The sequence below is a fragment of the Podarcis filfolensis genome, assembly GCF_964270895.1.
Source record: "Podarcis filfolensis genome assembly, chromosome: 16".
Taxonomy (NCBI): Eukaryota; Metazoa; Chordata; class Lepidosauria; order Squamata; family Lacertidae; genus Podarcis; species Podarcis filfolensis.
Genome location: NC_139620.1, coordinates 3,465,025 through 3,483,088, shown reverse-complemented (window position 1 = coordinate 3,483,088; position 18,064 = coordinate 3,465,025). Strand labels below are relative to the sequence as shown.

At 45.0% G+C, this 18,064-nt stretch overlaps 2 protein-coding genes and 1 long non-coding RNA gene across 5 annotated transcripts in view; 2 read left to right on the top strand and 1 right to left on the bottom strand.

Annotated features, from left to right (window-relative positions):
• The window catches only part of CTSK (cathepsin K), a 7,074-nt gene extending 3,278 nt beyond the window's left edge, over window positions 1-3,796 (top strand). For both annotated transcript variants that reach the window (XM_083591479.1, XM_083591480.1), the window contains exons 4-8: window positions 172-327; window positions 1,065-1,283; window positions 1,381-1,546; window positions 2,223-2,328; window positions 3,515-3,796. In XM_083591479.1, coding sequence (XP_083447605.1) covers window positions 172-327; window positions 1,065-1,283; window positions 1,381-1,546; window positions 2,223-2,328; window positions 3,515-3,614 — 747 coding nt within the window. In that variant the 3' untranslated portion in view covers window positions 3,615-3,796. The remainder of the gene's footprint in view (window positions 1-171; window positions 328-1,064; window positions 1,284-1,380; window positions 1,547-2,222; window positions 2,329-3,514) is intronic.
• The window catches only part of LOC310751948, a 25,184-nt gene extending 10,444 nt beyond the window's left edge, over window positions 1-14,740 (bottom strand). The window contains exons 1-5 of one of the 2 annotated variants that reach the window (XR_014542711.1): window positions 14,647-14,740; window positions 12,447-12,544; window positions 8,970-9,088; window positions 7,999-8,185; window positions 1,457-1,564 (exon numbers count right to left, since the gene is read on the bottom strand). This is a non-coding gene — a long non-coding RNA (uncharacterized lncRNA). Of the gene's footprint in view, window positions 1-116; window positions 288-1,456; window positions 1,565-7,998; window positions 8,186-8,969; window positions 9,089-12,446; window positions 12,545-14,646 lie in introns of those variants that run through there. The other variant, XR_014542710.1, reaches the window with a different exon arrangement.
• Window positions 8,097-18,064, top strand: CTSS (cathepsin S). The gene is made up of 8 exons (XM_083591498.1): window positions 8,097-8,240; window positions 8,995-9,127; window positions 11,017-11,139; window positions 11,630-11,779; window positions 12,069-12,293; window positions 12,846-13,011; window positions 14,678-14,780; window positions 16,154-18,064. The coding sequence occupies exons 2-8, from the start codon at window positions 8,996-8,998 to the stop codon at window positions 16,251-16,253; spliced, it is 999 nt and encodes a 332-aa protein (XP_083447624.1). The 5' UTR covers window positions 8,097-8,240; window position 8,995; the 3' UTR covers window positions 16,254-18,064.

Below are 18,064 nucleotides of genomic sequence, written 5' to 3'. Positions count from 1 at the left end.
TGCGCTATCAGCCTGTCTGGGCAACAACAGCATTTGGGGGTAATCCTGTTGCGTACCGCTTAAAGACTACAGAGTTAAGCAGAATATAGTTGGAAAAAATGAAGAATGCAACTCACAGAGTACAAATGCATCCATCCACCTTTCACTCGCTTGCTGTTTTTCCTTCTCCAGACCAGTGAAGAAGTTGTTCAGAAGATGACGGGGCTCAAAGTCCCTTCCTCACGCAAACAAACCAACGACACCCTGTACATCCCAGACTGGGAAAAGAGGGTTCCTGACGAAATGGACTACAGAAAGAAAGGCTATGTTACTCCCGTCAAGAATCAGGTGAAAATCCTCGTCTCTTTTTTCTGTTTACAGCTTCTTGCTGGGTGGGCCTTAAGTCATCCCTGCATGGCTTGTGATGCTTTTCTGCTCCTTCCCTTTGGTCCAAGGATCCCACTTTAGACAAAAGGAGGGCCTTCTTCACACACACACACACACACACACACACACACACACACTGCACAGCATAGTCAAACTCTGGAATTTGCTCCCACAAGGGGTAGTGAGAGCCACCAACCTGAATGGCTTTAAAGGATTAGACAAATTCACAGAGGAGAATTTTTTAGCTGTTGTGTGTGGGTGGTTGTGTCTTTATGCTCCTTCAGAACCACGCCGGGCTCTTTCGGAAGGAAAGACACAAATAATAAGCACAAATAATAATAGCCGTTATCCTGTTTGGGGAGCCATGATAATGACTCCCAAATGATAAAGATAATAAAGAAGAATTGTGTTTTGGGAGCCATGGTAATGACAATAAAGAGTAATTCTGTTTGGGGAGCAATACTAATGATAATTAAGAAGAATTGTGTTTTGAGAGCCGTGGTAATGATAATAAATGCTAATTCTGTTTTTGGGAGCCATGGACTAATCCAATCATACTGTATACCCAATGCAGAGATGCAGAAGACTTATTCACCCTGGAGCACAAGCAAGGCCAAATAGCACGCCGTTTTGGGGAAAGGCTGTTTTGACCACAACCGCTTCTCGTTTTGAGTTTCTTCCCCCTTCTTTCTTGGCAGGGCCAGTGTGGGTCCTGCTGGGCTTTCAGCTCCGTGGGGGCCTTGGAGGGGCAGCTCAAGAGGAAGACTGGCAAGCTGCTTAACCTCAGCCCACAGAACCTGGTGGACTGCGTCACCGACAATGATGGCTGCGGGGGCGGCTACATGACCCATGCCTTTGAATACGTGAAGGAGAACCGAGGCATTGATTCGGACGATTCCTACCCATATATCGGCCAGGTAATGGGAAACCTGAGCTCCAAACCCAAACTCTACTGCTCCTCTGCACAATCTGCCATGCTCTGTATTCACCCTCTCCTGTTCATCCACCTTGCAGGATGAAAACTGTATGTATAACCCAACTGGTAAAGCTGCCAAGTGCCGTGGTTACAGGGAGATCCCTGAGGGGAACGAGAAGGCCCTGAAAAGAGCTGTTGCCCGGATAGGCCCCATCGCTGTGGCCATCGATGCCAGCCTGGCCTCCTTCCACTTCTACAGCCGAGGTAAGAGAGGATGGACTACTGCAGCAAAATGGGAAACAAGAATGCATAGATTGGGGGAAAGTCAGCATAAACGTCCATAGATTCATGGCAGTTACATAGAGAAAGGCATAATATTTGGGGAAATGGCATGCCAAACTGTATAAGGCAAAATATTACACACTTTTTTTTAAATAATTAACTGCATTTATAAGGAGCTCAAGGCGGCATCTACATAGTTCTCCCTCTCCTCATTTTACCCCCACAACAACCTTGTGGCTGAGGGGGATGCTTAACCCTAGACTTCCTTGTCCTAGTATGACACTCAAAGCTTAACAACAACCCTGTGTGGTAGGTTAGGCTGAGAGGCAGTGACCAACCCAAAGTCACACCCAGGGACCACCATGTGGCCAAGTGGAAGGATTTGAACCCTGGTCTCTTCCAGGTCCTAGTCCAACAGTTCAACCACCACACTGCACTGGAGAAATGCACGGTACAATTTTGGCATTTTTCTGCAAGGTGAACTTTTTTATTTTAAAACACATACACACTATGCAGGAAAGATCTGCAGTAGCTGAATTTAAGACTGGAAAAAGGAGGCACTAAAACCGACTAATTTGTCCATCCCGTTTTGAGAACCATAGACAGAGTTTGCGATAGGCTAAACTGAGTCACACCCTGCCCCTTCTGGTTTCCTTAGGTGTGTATTACGACGAGCAATGTGATGCCAGCAACATGAACCATGCTGTCCTGGCCGTGGGCTATGGGACTCAGAAAGGCACCAAGCACTGGATTGTTAAAAACAGGTACATATCTGAAGTTTTCTAAAAGTATGTCCAAGAATGGTGGGTTTGGGGAGCTCTAATAGGTGGCTAAGAGACTTTAACTGCGAGGCTGGAAGGAGGACAAACATCCACCATCTATCAGCCAGTGGCCTGAATATCCCCTTGCCCTTTCTATATTTAGACTTGTGGTTTGTTAAGGACTTGCTGGGAATTGTAACTCTGAGAGGGGTAAACTACAGTACCCAGAATTCTTTGGGTGAAAGAATGTGCTTCAAATGTGCTTTAAAGATACAGCGTGTACAGAGCTTCAGTATAAGGCAGATTCCTATGTTTCTTTGACAGTCAGAGGCAGATGCTTGTGGGTTTCCAACAGGAATCTGGGTGGCCGCTGTGAGAACAGGTTGCTGGACTAGATGGGCTCCCAGTGCCTTGATCCAGCTTTTTTGATATCATAGAATAAAAAAATTGGAGTTGGAAGGTGCCCCAAGGTTCATTTAGTCCAACCCCTTGCAGTGCAGGAATCACAGCTAGTTCATACATCATGACAGATGGCCTCCCAACCTCTTTTTAAAAACCTCCAAGGAAGGAGAGTCCACCACCACCTTTCATGGGAGTCTGTTCCGCTGTCAAACAGTTCTTACTGTCAGAAAGTTATTCCTGATGTGGAAGCCCTTTAGAAATTTGAAGATGGTTATCCCATCTCCTCTCAACCAGGCTAAACATAACCAACTCCCTCAGCCGTTCCTCATAAGACTTGGTTTCCAGAGGATCAGCCCTCCTCTGGACATGTTCCAGCTTGCCAGGTCCAGAGGCAGGCAGTCTAGATTCCAAGGTTCTTGGGGGCCTTTGGTCGCTGTGAACACAGCTTGCTGGACTAGATGGGCCCCTGATAGGCCTGATCCAGCACCCGGCTTCTTTCGTACTCATGGGCAACTCCTGCACATGAAAATTGCATCTCTACACTCCTGACGTTCCTGGTCCCAGGCGATTTTGGCTTTTGAAAGCAGTCACCACCGCTTTAAGTAGAAGCAGGAAATGAATAGATACCCAGAGCAGATGAAACAAAACAGAAGTGACATCTCACCTGCCTGGTTAGCTGAATTTTCTAATGTGTTGGCTGACAGAGAATGTTCATCCACGTTCTTTCTTTCTTTCTCTCTCTCTCTCTCTCTCTCTCTTTCTTTTTCTCTCCCTCTCCTCCCTATAGCTGGGGGGACGATTGGGGCAACAAGGGCTACATCCTGATGGCCCGGAATATGGACAACGCCTGCGGGATTGCCAACCTGGCCAGCTTCCCAAAGATGTGACCAGTCCATGCATGCACTGCCACACCAGAAGTGGCCCTCGTGTCAGCAAATGGCTGGCTTCCTGAGCTGACATTAAGGAGCACTAACAAGGGACTTCCGTGAAAGCTGTTTTGCTGCAATGATATAGGCAGTTGTCTGTGACAGCATATTAAAAAGCTTTCTTTCATTTTCATTTTTTTAAACACAAAATGTCTCTTGGTTCTTCCTCTGCAAGAAAAATGGGAAACTTGCTAATATTAGGAACACATTCTCTCTCTACCCCAACTTCAATGCCAATACAAAATGCAGCATAGATTAATGCAGATCTTTTTATTGAGCTGATTCTTGGATCCCAGAATGAAAATTTTCCCAACGCGAAAGAGCCAGGGTCTCTACACTTGGGTATTCCTCTCTTATCCAGGCAAGTGAGAAGCGTTTTCAGAGTGTAAGGACACATCCCTGCAGGGCAACAACCTACAAGGGGAGGATGCAAAGCAGGGGCTGATGAGGGGTGTGTGACTTGGTCTTGAGGGCCAGATAGAGAGGGCTGAAGGGCTGCATTTGCTCACTGCATCGGAGCCTGAGGTTCCACATGCCTGGTGCGTGCAAATCAGGGCATCAGAACATCCTCAAGCAGAGAAAGCAGGAAGGAACACACAGAGTAGATCACTCAAGCAAGTGAGCCAAGCCACATCCTCCATGAATGACCAGTCCTGGTGAGGTGGAGCCCACAGTCAGGAGGGTGCAAGATCCAGCAGGCGTGCTAGGTCATATTGTGGGTATGAAGCAGCCCAGCAAGGTCCAGCAATCAAGTGAACAAAGGTGGTCAAGGACAGAATTTTAAGGGACTCAGAGAAAGCCCTAGGAGCAGGCAACTTGCTAAAAGCAAGTCTCAACGAAGTCCTTTTTATACTCCATGAATGCTTTTTGTGTGCATTATCTGCTTGGGCCAGCAGGGCTAGAGGAGTGTGAGGCCTGGAGGTGAAGAGGTGGTGCTTCAATGAAATCTTGAAGGGGGCAGCAGTCTCTCGGGGAGGGAGTGGGGGAGTGGTCTCAGGTTGACTCAGTTGCTGCCACTGGATCGCTGCTACAGCTACAAGCTGGGATCATAATGACAAAGAGGAATTGGGGTCCAGTCCATCTAGCATCCTATTTCCAATTCAGGTCAGCCAGGTGCCCCTGGGAAGCCCCCAAAACAGGGCACAAAGGGACCAGCTGTCACCTGCCATCTGCCTGGTATTCAGGGATATAGTGCATCTGGACTTGGAGGTTTGATTTCAGTCTTGGCAATTGGCCATGGATTTCCATGAATTTGCTCAACCTTTTGGATTTTTGAAAAAGCCATGTGAACCAGTGGCCACCAACCAAGGTGGGGTGGGGTGATTTCCCAAAACTAGCAATACCTTGTGTCAAAGAGTTTTCTTTTGTTCTGGATTTACTAGCAATTAGCTCAGTAGCAGAGCTTCTGCTTTGCATGCAGAAGGTCCAATCCCTGGCATCTCTAGATGGGGCCAGGGAAATGTCCCACCTGAAACCCCAGAAAGCTATTGCCAGTCACTGAAGACAATGCTGAGCTTGTGGGACAAACTGCCTGACTCAGCATAAGGCAACTTTCTCAGTTCCTATTCAAACTGGCCGTTTCTTCAAAACCGTGAGGTTGTTGTTTTTAAAGGAAGGGCTGTAGCTCTGTGATAGAACACCAGCTTTTCATGCAGAAGGTTCCATATTCAAATCCTTAGGGCTGCGCTCCTAAGTGAGATTCAAGTACCAGTCCTGAACATGAGTGGGAAACAAGCATGCCATCCTGTCCTTCGCTGCAGGGAGCAAAACTTCTAGACTTGGTCCAACTTGGCCTGGCTTTTTGAAATGTTTACTATTATTATTTTTTAATTCTATACCACTATGCCATTTAAAAAGAAACCAAAGCAGTTCACAGCATTGAAACATAAAACCATAAAATAATTTTGTTTTTTTGTTTTTAAAAAAGAGAGTTAAAAACAGGCATCAATTAACCATTGTGCAATGGCATATTCTTAATTTCCTGCATAGGCCTGGCAGAATAGAAAAGTTTTCAGCAGGTGTTTAAAAGTTGGCACAGAAGACACTTTGGTTTCTTCTTGATGTCAAATGAGCCTTGCCAACTTGGGGGATGACCAACAACACTCCTGCAAATGATCTCGGCGATTGAGCTGGGATATATAAGGGTTCAGGCGGTCCCTGAGGTTTCCTGGACCTGAATTGTTCAGGCCTTTGCAAGTTAAAACAAGGACTTTGAACTGTCTGCATGGGTGCAGAAAGCATCAGTGAGCTCAGGAAGAGAAAACTGGCAGCAGCTGGGTCAAGTTTTGCTTCTCCTTTCTGGTGATTACAGGAAGGGCACCAGCTGAATTTTGTTGAGTGCAGTGACTTGGTCCGCTTTCAACTCAAGAGTCAGGCCCCAGTGCATACGTGTGGGCGAAAGAGGACCTTTCGCTGTGGCAAGTGTCAAAAACCACTTGTTCCCTCAGCCCAGCTGCTTCTTGTACAGCAAAGCCAAATTCTTACAGTCTCTGGGTTCGACATGAGCCAGCTCCCTCCATGCCACACTAAAGTTAAACCAGTTTATATTTTCATGGCCCACCAAATTCTAGGGACTCCTTCCTGCTTCAGGTTTTTGAGAGGGGCTAGAGATCTTTTATGGGACACGGGTGGCGCTGTGGGTTATACCACAGAGCCTAGGACTTGCTGATCAGAAAGTTGGCGGTTCGAATCCCCGCAACGGAGTGAGCTCCGGTTGCTCAGTCCCTGCTCCTGCCAACCTAGTAGTTCAAAAGCACGTCAAGTGCAAGTAGATAAATAGGTACCGCTCCGGCGGGAAGGTAAAGGGCGTTTCCATGCGCTGCTCTGGTTCGCCAGAAGTGGCTTAGTCCTGCTGGCCACATGACCCGGAAGCTGTACACCGGCTCCCTCGGCCAATAAAGCGAGATGAGCGCCGCAACCCCAGAGTCGGCCACGACTGGACCTAAGGTCAGGGGTCCTTTAGAGTCTTTTATAAAGGCTTCTCCACATTCCAGCAAAGTCAATTGACTCCTTGCCTGACCTCCTGATTGGTTTCTTTAGCTGTGATTCCTGCACTGCAGGAGATTGGACAAGATGACCATTAGGGGTACCTTCCGACTCTACCATTCTGTGATTATAGGCTTGGGAAGCCTGGCTGGATCAGGCCAAAGTGGGTATATGTTACTCAGAATCCTGCTTCTCACAATGGCCGGTCAGATGCCTCCAGAAAGCTTACCAGTGTGGCTGGATGCCAACAACCTTTTCTCACTGTCTCTCCCCAGCAACTGGCATTCAGTAGTAGGCTGCCTCTAGACCTGGAGGCTTCACATAGCCATCATGACTCACAACTTCTGAGAGACGTCTGCATCCTAAATTTGTGCCATCTGTTTACATCACCAATATCAAACTGGAAGAAGGAAGGCCAAGGAAGAATCATGGCTCAGTGGAAGAGCGCGTGGTTTGCAAGCAAAGGTTTCGGGTTCGATCCTTGATGCCTCCAGAAAGGGCTGGGAAAACACCTCATCTGAAACCCTGGGGAGCTGCTGCCAGTCAGTGTTGACAGCACTGAGCTAGATGTGCCAAGGGTCTTATTCAGTATAAGGCAGCTTCCTCTGCCCCTAACAGATTGACTCAGGGAGGACAGATCTGTTACTGGTTACTTGTACAGTACTAGTAACTTTACTTGCTTTACTTGGATTAGGGATGGGGGAAGAATTTGGATTGGGTCACATTTATCAGTGAACTTCCTAGGTCACATTTCCCAAACTTAGTACACAAACTGAGATGTACCTGTCCTTCAAAATCTGCCCATCTCCAAATTTTGCAGTGCAGTTCACCAATCAAAACTGTGGGCATTAGGGAAAAGTATCTGCCCACAAATTCAAATATTAGTGGGAAATGACCAACAATGCATTGTATTATGGAAAATTGTATTTTAAAAATGTATGTATTAAGAAAAATGCTGACAGACATTAGTGAAGACTTAAAAAAAACCCATTGCAACTGATGCACAAATAATTGTAAACTAAATTCAGTACAGGAAAAAAGGAGAGACACTGAGAGGAACTGAAATTGACAGATTCATCCATTTCTAATCTGGCTTGATCCAGATCATATATCCTTCAATGTGTTTCGCAACTAGTTTAAATCTTAATAATATAGACACACATCCAGTGGGGGAAAGCAGCCCAGTTACTGGTTGTGTGAGCACAATCTGTGAAGAGAGAGATGCAGATGCAGAAAACAAATGCAGGGCATCCTGTGAAGTGGGGAACCAAGCTAAACTTTCCTTGTTTCATAATCTCCTAGCAAGCCTGAAGATGTAACAAATCTATTCACAGTCATCTTGCATGCTCAGATTGCTCACCATTGTAATGAAAGCAAGGCATTTCCTTTACTGGGGTGGGGAGGCTCATGTGACATTGAGCATAAGAAATCGAAAGTAGCCTTTTTATCAACAGCATGCGGGTGAAGCAGGAGCAGTGTTGTTGAAAGGTTCAGCCAGAGAAACAACATAAGAAAGGGGCTCCTGGAACAGGAAGGTTTCTTACACTCTAAAGAAGAGGTCAAGAGAGAACACCCAGCCTCAGCCTGCTGAAAGGCATTCAGGTAGGTATTTATAAGGAGAGACTTGGAGAAAGAGATTTTTTCTCGCCTTTACTGATCTCTTTCAGAGCAATTGAGGAAGTAACTTAATTTTTTCTTTTTGAAAAGGGTGTAGGTCCATAAGAGGGGAGGGGACCCTCCAAAAGGCTGAGATACACACACACACACACACACACACACACACACACACACAGGGGTTTTGAAATGCTTTTAAATAAGTAAAATAGGGGTAACTTTTATTAGGATCAACAACAAAAAAAAACAACAACCCATAAACTGTGGCCAGCTTTTAGGCACTGCAGAACTCTTTATTGGGCAAAATGTTATGGAAAGGGGAAGACTATTCAGGTGAGGTAGGTAACAAAAGGAAAGTTGGAAAAGGAGGCTAGAGGTTGTTGTTAATTTTATTTAGTACCTGCCCTTTGCCCTAAGGTCCTAGGGTTGCTCACAGTAATTTAAAAAACAACAATTTATAGCATATTAATATTTGAGGAATAGGGTGGGTCCTAAAATATACACATAGCCACGAGGGCTGGATATAGACTGAGCTTACAATGAAGACTGCAGGCTATGTTTCTCCCAGGTGCTGAAATACCAGATTAAGAACATAAGAATGGCATCTCAATCTCCAAGTGGTGAGAGATTCCAGGGGTTCCAGGTGCTTACCCAGGGTTCACCTCACCCTGGAAGCCACCTGTCTTATCGCTATGACACCAGCAACCCCGTACTTACCAGCTTTCTGTGTCTGCCTCAGCAGGATGGAACTGTGGGCCTGTGTTTTCCTGGCATTTGCTGCTGCTGCTTCGTCTGCATACTGGGAGAAGGACCCCACACTCAACAGGCACTGGGAGCTTTGGAAGAAAAAGTATGGCAAAACATACAAAAATGAGGTATGGGCACAAGCTGTCGGCATTGGAGCTTGGGTGTAGAAATTCCAGTACACCTTGGAAGCCGAACGCCTTGCCAGTAGAACGTTTTGGCTCCCGAATGTTGCAAACCCGGAAATGATTGCTCCCGTTTGTGAACATTCTTTGGAACCCGAACGTCCGTTGCAGCTTCTGATTGGCTACAGGAGCTTCCTGCAGCCAATCGGAAGCCGCGCCTTGGTTCCCGAATATGTTGTAAGTCTAACAGACTTCCGGAATGGATTCTGTTCGACTTCCGAGGTACCACTGTAGTTGTAAGCCCCACCAGTTCTAGGAGCAAGCAAGTAGCAGGAAATCAAGAGGTGTCAGAGGGTTGTCTCCAATGCTAGTTCTACTCAGGGCAGACCCACTGAAAACAATGAACCTAAGTTTGTCGTGTCCATTAATGAGTCTGAGTAGGACTAGCACTGGATACAACACAGAGATGGATGCCATCAAGGGCTAATTTAGAACTGCTATCCACTGAGTCTGAGGAAGATGCTTCAGCAGTTGTGACCCTACAGTTGGGTAGAGTGAGGCAGTTACCTCCGGTAGCAGACATAGAGGTGGTGATGGTGAGAAGCTGCTGCAAGGTGGTGGGAGGACACAGCTGTGTGCCACACAACCCACCTAAGATAGACTACTGCTGTCAGTGTGATAAAGACAAGTCCAGGTGGCCTCTGTACATGGGGTGTAGTGAGGGCACCATCTTGTCCATCCCCATAGACAGGGAAATGTGCTTAGCATAACCAAGTCTGGGTCAAATGACTGAGCCCACACAGAAGGCTTTGAAAGCCTTGAGACAGAATAATAATTCCAGGGGTATCAGGCCAGGTCTGCAGCAAGGCCAAGTAGTCAAGGCAGCTGGAGTGAGAGCCAAGATAGTCCTAATGCAAAGGCAGCCCGGTCTGATAATGGAGTAGGGGAGGCAGACTTGGGGCCCTTGAGATGTTGCTAGACCCCAGTTCTCACCAGCTTCAGCTGCTAAGATCGGGGGGGGGGCAGGCACTTGAGTTCCCCATTCCTGTCCTAGAGAACACGAGCAGACATTAAGTAGATATAACAGTTGTTTGATCAGTTAGAAAACTGAAGCAGAGGGCAATAAACGGCACATATCACAATAATAAGTATAAACTTCTGCAACATCCTCCACTATGGGCTGGCTGTGGGCAGAAACCAACAGGCCCAAAGGACCGATTCTGTTTGTACAGATACTAATCAACAACTCTGATGTAGTGGGATACTTAGGACTCATCCATACTTACCTTTTGCCCTGTGCTTTTTAGGCACAGGTCCACACTTTCCTATTTCCTCGTCTGTGTCTGAGCATTTTCCCTCACCTGCCACTGTTTTCCCCAGGAAAACCCCATCTTTAATGCTGAATCAGAGCAAATGGTAATTTGTGCTTTCTGTGGATTGACGTTTGTTGATTCAGCACTAAGTGTAGATGTGACCTTAATTGCAGGCATTGGGATGAGTTTGGGTTCTGTTTGTATAGATATGGCAATATTGACCCAAACTTTAAATTGTAAGGTGAAAACAGTCTTATGTTAGTTTAAATAATAAATACATTTTGGTATGTTTTAATTATTGATAGTTTGCCTTATGACAACCTTAAAATGTTATCGTCTTCACATAATCAAACTGAGTGATTTGTGTGATTGCCGTGTTATGTTTTGAAATGATGTAGCATTTGGTTCTTATTGGAATTATGTATCAATCAGCATTTTTGTTTTTCTGTCATGTGAGCCACTTCCAGCACATCTATATGAAAAAGTTGCATATAAATTTATAAAATAGCAATGGTAATAATAATAGATAAATTTCCCTTCATAAACAATGTGAGCTTCTGCATTTTTCTTTTTTTTTTTAAGAAAGAGGAAGGTGGTCGACGTATGACTTGGGAAAGGAATCTGCAGTTTATCATGTTGCATAACCTCGAACATTCGCTGGGGTTACATTCCTATGAACTTGGCATGAATCATCTGGGGGATATGGTTAGTAAACGAATGTTTAACATGATTGATGGGTATGTTGGTAATTCTGTCATATTAGAACAAATATGCCACTGATTGAAACCAAATAACTGGAACTGGCTGAATCAACTTCCTGCTGGGATTGAGGAAAACTACAGCAATAAAATTTTGAGAGAGGTGGAAAATTTTCATTTCATTTCTAGGGTTCCTCCTAAACATTACTTTTTAAATGTGAAATAGGGGAGGGGAGTCCAATTCATACGTAGATTTCAGTATTAACATTTTCATCTTACTGAAGGAGGGTGCTTTAGCTGTGTTACAGAGCTAGCACCGAGTAGTGATGGGTTGGATTTAATGAACTTCCTTTATGCATCTTATTGAAATCCATGAAAGTTTCTATGCCATAATAAAATTGGTAGTCTTTAAGTTTCCACAAGACTCTTGGTTGCTTTTGCTTCATGAAGCTACCACCTAACACAGCAACATCTCTGGAATATGTTCCTTCATGTAGACCAGCGAGGAGGTGACTGCTATGTTGACTGGGTTGAAAGTTCCTGACTCACGCATGCACAATTCAACATATTATGTGCGAAGTCTGGGAGTCCTCCCCAACACTGTAGACTGGAGGCAGAAAGGGTGTGTCACAGATGTTAAGAACCAGGTAAGAGAGGGTCTTTTGGCATTTCCAGACCATCACTGTCTTTGGGTGGGATTCAATCACACCTCAGCAAATTCAAATTGTGCAATTAAAGCTGATTGCGAGGACTTGCACAACAACCAGCTTCCAGAAAAATCAGACTTTTTGCGATAAGGAAAGTGATTGGCAAGTGCACTGGAAAGTGTGGGGAAATGCCTGCTACAATGTTGTCTAATCTCTCCACAAACAAATGAGAACGAAGGCTCTGGAACTTAGCAATTTCTTCCTTTGAAACTGATGCTCTCCATTTTAGGGTGCATGTGGTTCATGCTGGGCCTTTAGTGCTGTTGGGGCCCTGGAAGGCCAGCTAAAACTCAGAACAGGGAAACTGGTGTCTCTCAGTGCACAAAACCTCGTTGACTGCTCCAGTAAGTATGGAAACCATGGGTGCAATGGAGGCTACATGGAGGCTGCCTTCCAGTATATCATAGACAACAACGGCATTGATTCGGAAGCTTCCTACCCATATGAAGCCAAGGTTTGTATCATTTAATTTAGATTGAATGTAAACATTAAACACTACAGAGTGCATCTGCAGATTTATTTCAGATTTATTTCAGAATATATCCTGCCATGATTGCTAGCAATGCATTAGAGACTGTTGCAAATAAATTACATTTATTGTACTTACATACAAAGACGTACCTCTTCTAAGATGATATTTGCTTATTGTATGCATCTGAAACAAAGTTGTTCTTTTTTCTTCTTCAGGAACATGGTTGCTTTCACCTGAATATTTGTGTAAATTAAAACCCGTGCCTTAGTTGCCAAATCAGCTAAAATTATTTGACTTATTTAACTAAGATATAGATTAGATACATCTAATATCGTTATAACAACATTAAACAGGTCAGCGTAGATCCAGCCCTAAGTGTCAGCAATAGTCACTACTGCACACCTTTTAAAAACCTGCTACCCACAAGGCGGGCCCCTTTGATCTGATCCAGCTTCAGAATTCTTCTTAAGATCTTATACTGTTAGAGAAACCCATGGAGGCCAAAGAAGCAACTTTATCTTCTTTTTCTTTCAGAATGGAACGTGTCACTATGACCCCTCTGCACGAGCTGCTACCTGCTCTAAATATGTTACTCTCCCATATGGAGATGAAGCTGCCCTGATGGATGCCGTAGCCAATGTTGGCCCTGTATCGGTTGGTATAGATGCAAGGCTAATGTCATTCTTCCTGTTTAAGCGAGGTGAGTTCTACCGTGCTTCCCTGCAAATATACTCTGGATAGACTCATTGGAAATCAAGGGACACAAGAGAATTCTGACGGAATAGGAGCAGAAATAGCCAGCTGTTCACTTACTTATTTGTTTCATGTCTGGAGTGGAAATCCATCCAGTAAATACAAACAGTATTAGCTGTTGTTGTTTTCAGTCTGTGAACAATATATACAGTAATCAATGACTCTCTCTTCTCCACCCCCCACCCCATTTTTATTATCTTTTGTTTGCATGGAAATGAATGGCCTTCACATTTACAAGTAAAGTCACTTTTTTTGGAAGCCGAACTGCAGTGGAACTGAAACAGCACTGAATAAGATGAACATGGGTGGGCACCAAAATCAGTGCTTTCTTTTGTGCCCATCAAAACTAGCTTAAGTCCACTAATTTCAGTGGGTTTACTCTGAGTATGACTTAGTTGGATTCAACCCTCTTTGGCATGCAAAGAAGCAGACTCTTTTGCTATCCCAGTGAGGTCAACCATTTTGTGCAGGCAAGTTGTTCAGACAGGGCTGGTTGTGTGTGTCTGCATGCATGCACACAGATTAACGGTCTTCTGAAAGCCACAATTTTACCTTTCCTTCAAGAAATTATTCAATTGGGTGTGATCCTTGACAATTCCTTGCTGTTCTCTCCATAGATACTTTTCAAGCTTTCCACAACCTTGACCCATTTTTAACCCCAAACAGCAATGCAGGACCCACTAAGAACAAATAAATTATGCCTTGTATTATTCTCACTTTTACTGTTGGCCTGTCTAGAACTATTCTTCCCTCTCTCTTGCTTTGGTGTACCAATCTCATTTTCTCTCCAGTGCTGATGTGACCTACATTTAGTTGGTCCTGAACCCCACCAACTGAATACCAACAGGCTACATAACTTCCCAGGACATTACTAACATTTTCTCAAAACTCCCCCTTACCAAAACACCAATTCCAAACTTGGTAAGGAGTTAGGTTACTACTCTAGTATTATTACTTCCTCCCCTCCTCCAATTAATATCCCATTATGATTTTACCTTTGCATCTTTGATACCTGCTTCCCCCAACGTTGTTTGCAGAAGGGCTGTAGCGCAACAGTACAGCACCTGCTTTGTATGCAAAAGGTTCCAGGTGCAATCTCTGGTGTCTGCAGGTAGGACTGGGACAGACCCCTGCCTGAAGCCCTGGAGAGCTGCTGCCAGTCAGTCTAGATAATACTAAGCTGGATGGACCAATGGTCTGAATTGTTATGAGGCAGCAAAGGCTGGCCCTGCTATTTGGCAGAGTGATGCAGGTGCCAAGGGCAACAGCAACCCCCGCTATTTCCCCTAGGTTTCCTAACTTAGCCTGCTCTGTGCCCACAAGGCTAGCCTGACACTATAGTGGAAGATGTTAACAGATAACCACTGCTGAAGTAAGGTTAGGCTACCAACCTGATCAGATTCTGTACATGGGATCAATGGGTGCCATCTCTTCCTTCTCATTTGGCAGCCCTGAAGGCAGCTTCCTGTATCCTCTTGGTGGAATATAGCACATTTTGTTGACCCTAAACTAGGAGGGCTATTTTTCAAGAGCAACTTTCATTTGCTTCAGTTTCAAAAATGTACCATATGCTCATACACACCTGAAAGTGATTCTATATCCTTTGTATGTAGGTGTATATGATGATCCAAAGTGTTCTCAGCATATAAATCACGGAGTTGTCGTAATTGGATATGGAACAGAAGAAGGCAAAGAATATTGGCTTGTGAAGAATAGGTAAGGATACCCTTTAGAGAACCAGCTGCTAAGCCAGCATTGTATATCAGTGAGTCCACTGCCCATCCATTCTGAGACACTTTAGTCTAAAACAGGCTTCCTCAAACTCGGCCCTCCAGATGTTTTGAGACTACAACTAATCCAGAATGCGGCAGCTAGACTGGTGACTGGGGGCAGCCACCAAGACCACATACACCAGTCTTGAAAGACCTACATTGGCTCCCAGGACATTTCTGAGCACAATTCAAAGTGTTGGTGCTGACTTTGAAAGCCCTAAATGGCCTCGGTCCAGTATACCTGAAGGAGCATCTCCACCCCCATCGTTCTGCCCGGACACGGAGGTCCAACGCCAACGGCCTTCTGGTGGTTCCCTCACTGCGAGAAGCAAAGCTACAGGGAACCAGGCAGAGGGCCTTCTCGGCAGTGGCGCCTGCCCTGTGAAACGCCCTCCTGTCAGATGTCAAAGGGATAAACAACTACCTGACATTTAGAAGACAAACTTGAGGGAAGTTTTTAGTGTGTGACATTTTAATGTATTTTTAAACTTTGTTGGAGGCTGCCCAGAGTGGCTGGGGAAACCCAGCCAGATGGGCGGGGTACAAATAATAAAGGTAAAGGTAAAGGTAAAGGTACCCCTGCCCTTTCGGGCCAGTCGTGTCCGACTCTAGGGTTGTGCGCTCATCTCACTTAAGAGGCCAGGAGCCAGCGCTGTCCGCAGACACTTCCGGGTCACGTGGCCAGCGTGACGAAGCTGCTCTGGCAATCCAGCACCAGCACAGCACACGGAAACGCCGTTTACCTTCCCGCTATAAAGCGGTCCCTATTTATCTACTTGCACTTAGGGGTGCTTTCGAACTGCTAGGAGGGCAGGAGCTGGGACCGAACGACGGGAGCTCACCCCGCCGCGGGGATTCGAACCGCCAACCATACGATCGGCAAGTCCTAGGCGCTGAGGTTTTACCCACAGCGCCACCCGTGTCCCTCTTACAAATAATAAATAATAATAATTATTATTACAATTCCCATCATCCCTGACCACGGGTCCTGCTAGCTAGGGATCATGGGAGTTGTAGGCCAAAAACATCTGGAGGGCCGAGTTTGAGGAAGCCTGGTCTAAAGCATTGTTCTTCAACCTTGGGTGTTGAGTTGTTGTCAGGACTCAGTGTTTAGCTAATGGGAGTTTTAGTCCAGCAACATTTTGGGGCCCAAGTTTGGCCCATGTTACTGGAAGCATCCGTAACATGAGATATTAATGCTACATGATAATTACTTTTAGTTCCTTACTGAGAATCGTAAGACCCTTGAAAAGCCCCTTGTTCACAATGAAAGTGTTAATTATTCTCCTAATGTCTCATTCTCTGTTATTTCAACAGCTGGGGTCTAAGTTTTGGCGATGAAGGATTCATTAAAATTGCAAGGAATCATGGGAATCGCTGTGGCATTGCCAGCCAGTGCTCCTATCCACTAATCTAGAGAGGATTTCCAGCTCACAATGGATTGTTCGTCACTGAAAGAACAGCCCATTAGGCAACTAATCTTTAGAGTTTTTAAAAAATCAAACTGCTCTGTTTTAAGAAGAGTGATTGGTCTCCAAAGGCAAGGTCTTCCTGTCAGCTCCACCTGGTAGATCTGAGACAAGCAGCCAAAATGATGATTTATCCTGGTTTATCTTGGTATTTGCTGAGCATCCCTTGGACGCTATGGGGCTTAATCAGTTAATAATGTAATGTCTGTAGTCCTGCTCTGAACAGCCCAAGCTTTATGTAATTGCCGGATAGTATCACTGTTACAACCTCAAGGTATGTTGGAATAAAAGCTGTGTCAGGTAAACACAGAAACAAACAAAAACCTTCTGTGGCTCCAGAAATGGCAAGCAAGCCACTTTACAATGATGGATGGGGAATCCTTTTGTCAGCCCGAGGGTCACATTTCCTTCTGCATAACCATTAAAGGCCGTATACCAGTAGTGAGCACTGGCAAGAGACAAAAGTGGACAGGGCAACACATGCAAATGTTACCTTTGCACAGTAGACTACAGTTTCTACACTTACATTTCTCCATCCTCCATCCAAATAATGAAGAGGCATTTTTTCTGTTCAAAGACACATTTGCAGCCAGGCAAAAACACCCGAAGTGCAAAAACAGGGCCAATGCATGAGTGTGGCCTGAGGAAAGTTCTGAGGCCCAGAAAAAGGGTTATGGACTACTTCTGGAGACAATACAATAATACTAATAATTGATGATTAATTGTTTTTGATATGGGTTAAGGCCACTTTAGTTGGAACCATCTTGGTGGAAAAGGCAGAAATGTGGATTTATTATATAATTCTGGAGTGGGCGAATAAAATGCCAACTCAGCAGGAAAGGGTGTGGTGGTGATGATGATGATGATGATTTTAGTTGCCCCCAAAATGGACTTTGGATATGCCTGGATTAGGCAGAGGAAGGGAATCTCAGCGTCTTGAACTCCAAGTAGTGAACATGACCAGAGGCAAAAGTGGGTGGGACAGCACATGTAAATATTACTTTTGCACAATAGACTTAATAGTCTCCACACTTAACACCTCTCTATCCTCCATCCAGGTAAGGAAGAGGCATTATTGCTGTTCAAAGACCCATTTCCAGAAGCAAAAACACCCAAGGTGCAAAAACAGGGCTATTGAGTGTATGTGGCCTGGGGAAAGTTCTGAGGGCCAGATAGAGAGACTTGAAGGGCCACACCCCTAGCAAAAGTTCATGAAAGAACCTGGAATCAGGGACGGCTCTACCATTGGGTAAAGTGACTCAAAGTGTTAAGAATGGACAACCAATTGTTGTTTATTATCCTGCATTGTAGGGTATTGGACTAGATGACCCTTGTGGTCCCTTCCAACCCTACAATTCTATTATTCTTGTGGGATTTTCTGCCCCAGGTGCCAGAATATATTGGTCGGCCTTTGGGATCATGCACCTTGACTTGGTATGGAAGGGGCCATTGGCCATTCCACATCAGGCTGCAAAATATCATGGGCTGTTACTGCCTGGAATTTTTAAGGAATGTGTGTGCATTGCAAAGGTCAAGCTATGTTTTCCAAGGACGTATATAGCTATTGCCAGCTAATGCCTTCACTTCATTCTGAACATACAACACATTTGCCAGGACATACTTTGAAATCCCAGATTTGGCCGTTGCACAGTGTTAAGGAATAATAAAGTACGTTTGAACACCACTGAATAATCACAACCACTCTGGACACATGGGATTCCAGGTTAAACTAACTTTTAAACAACTTTGAGCTCTAATG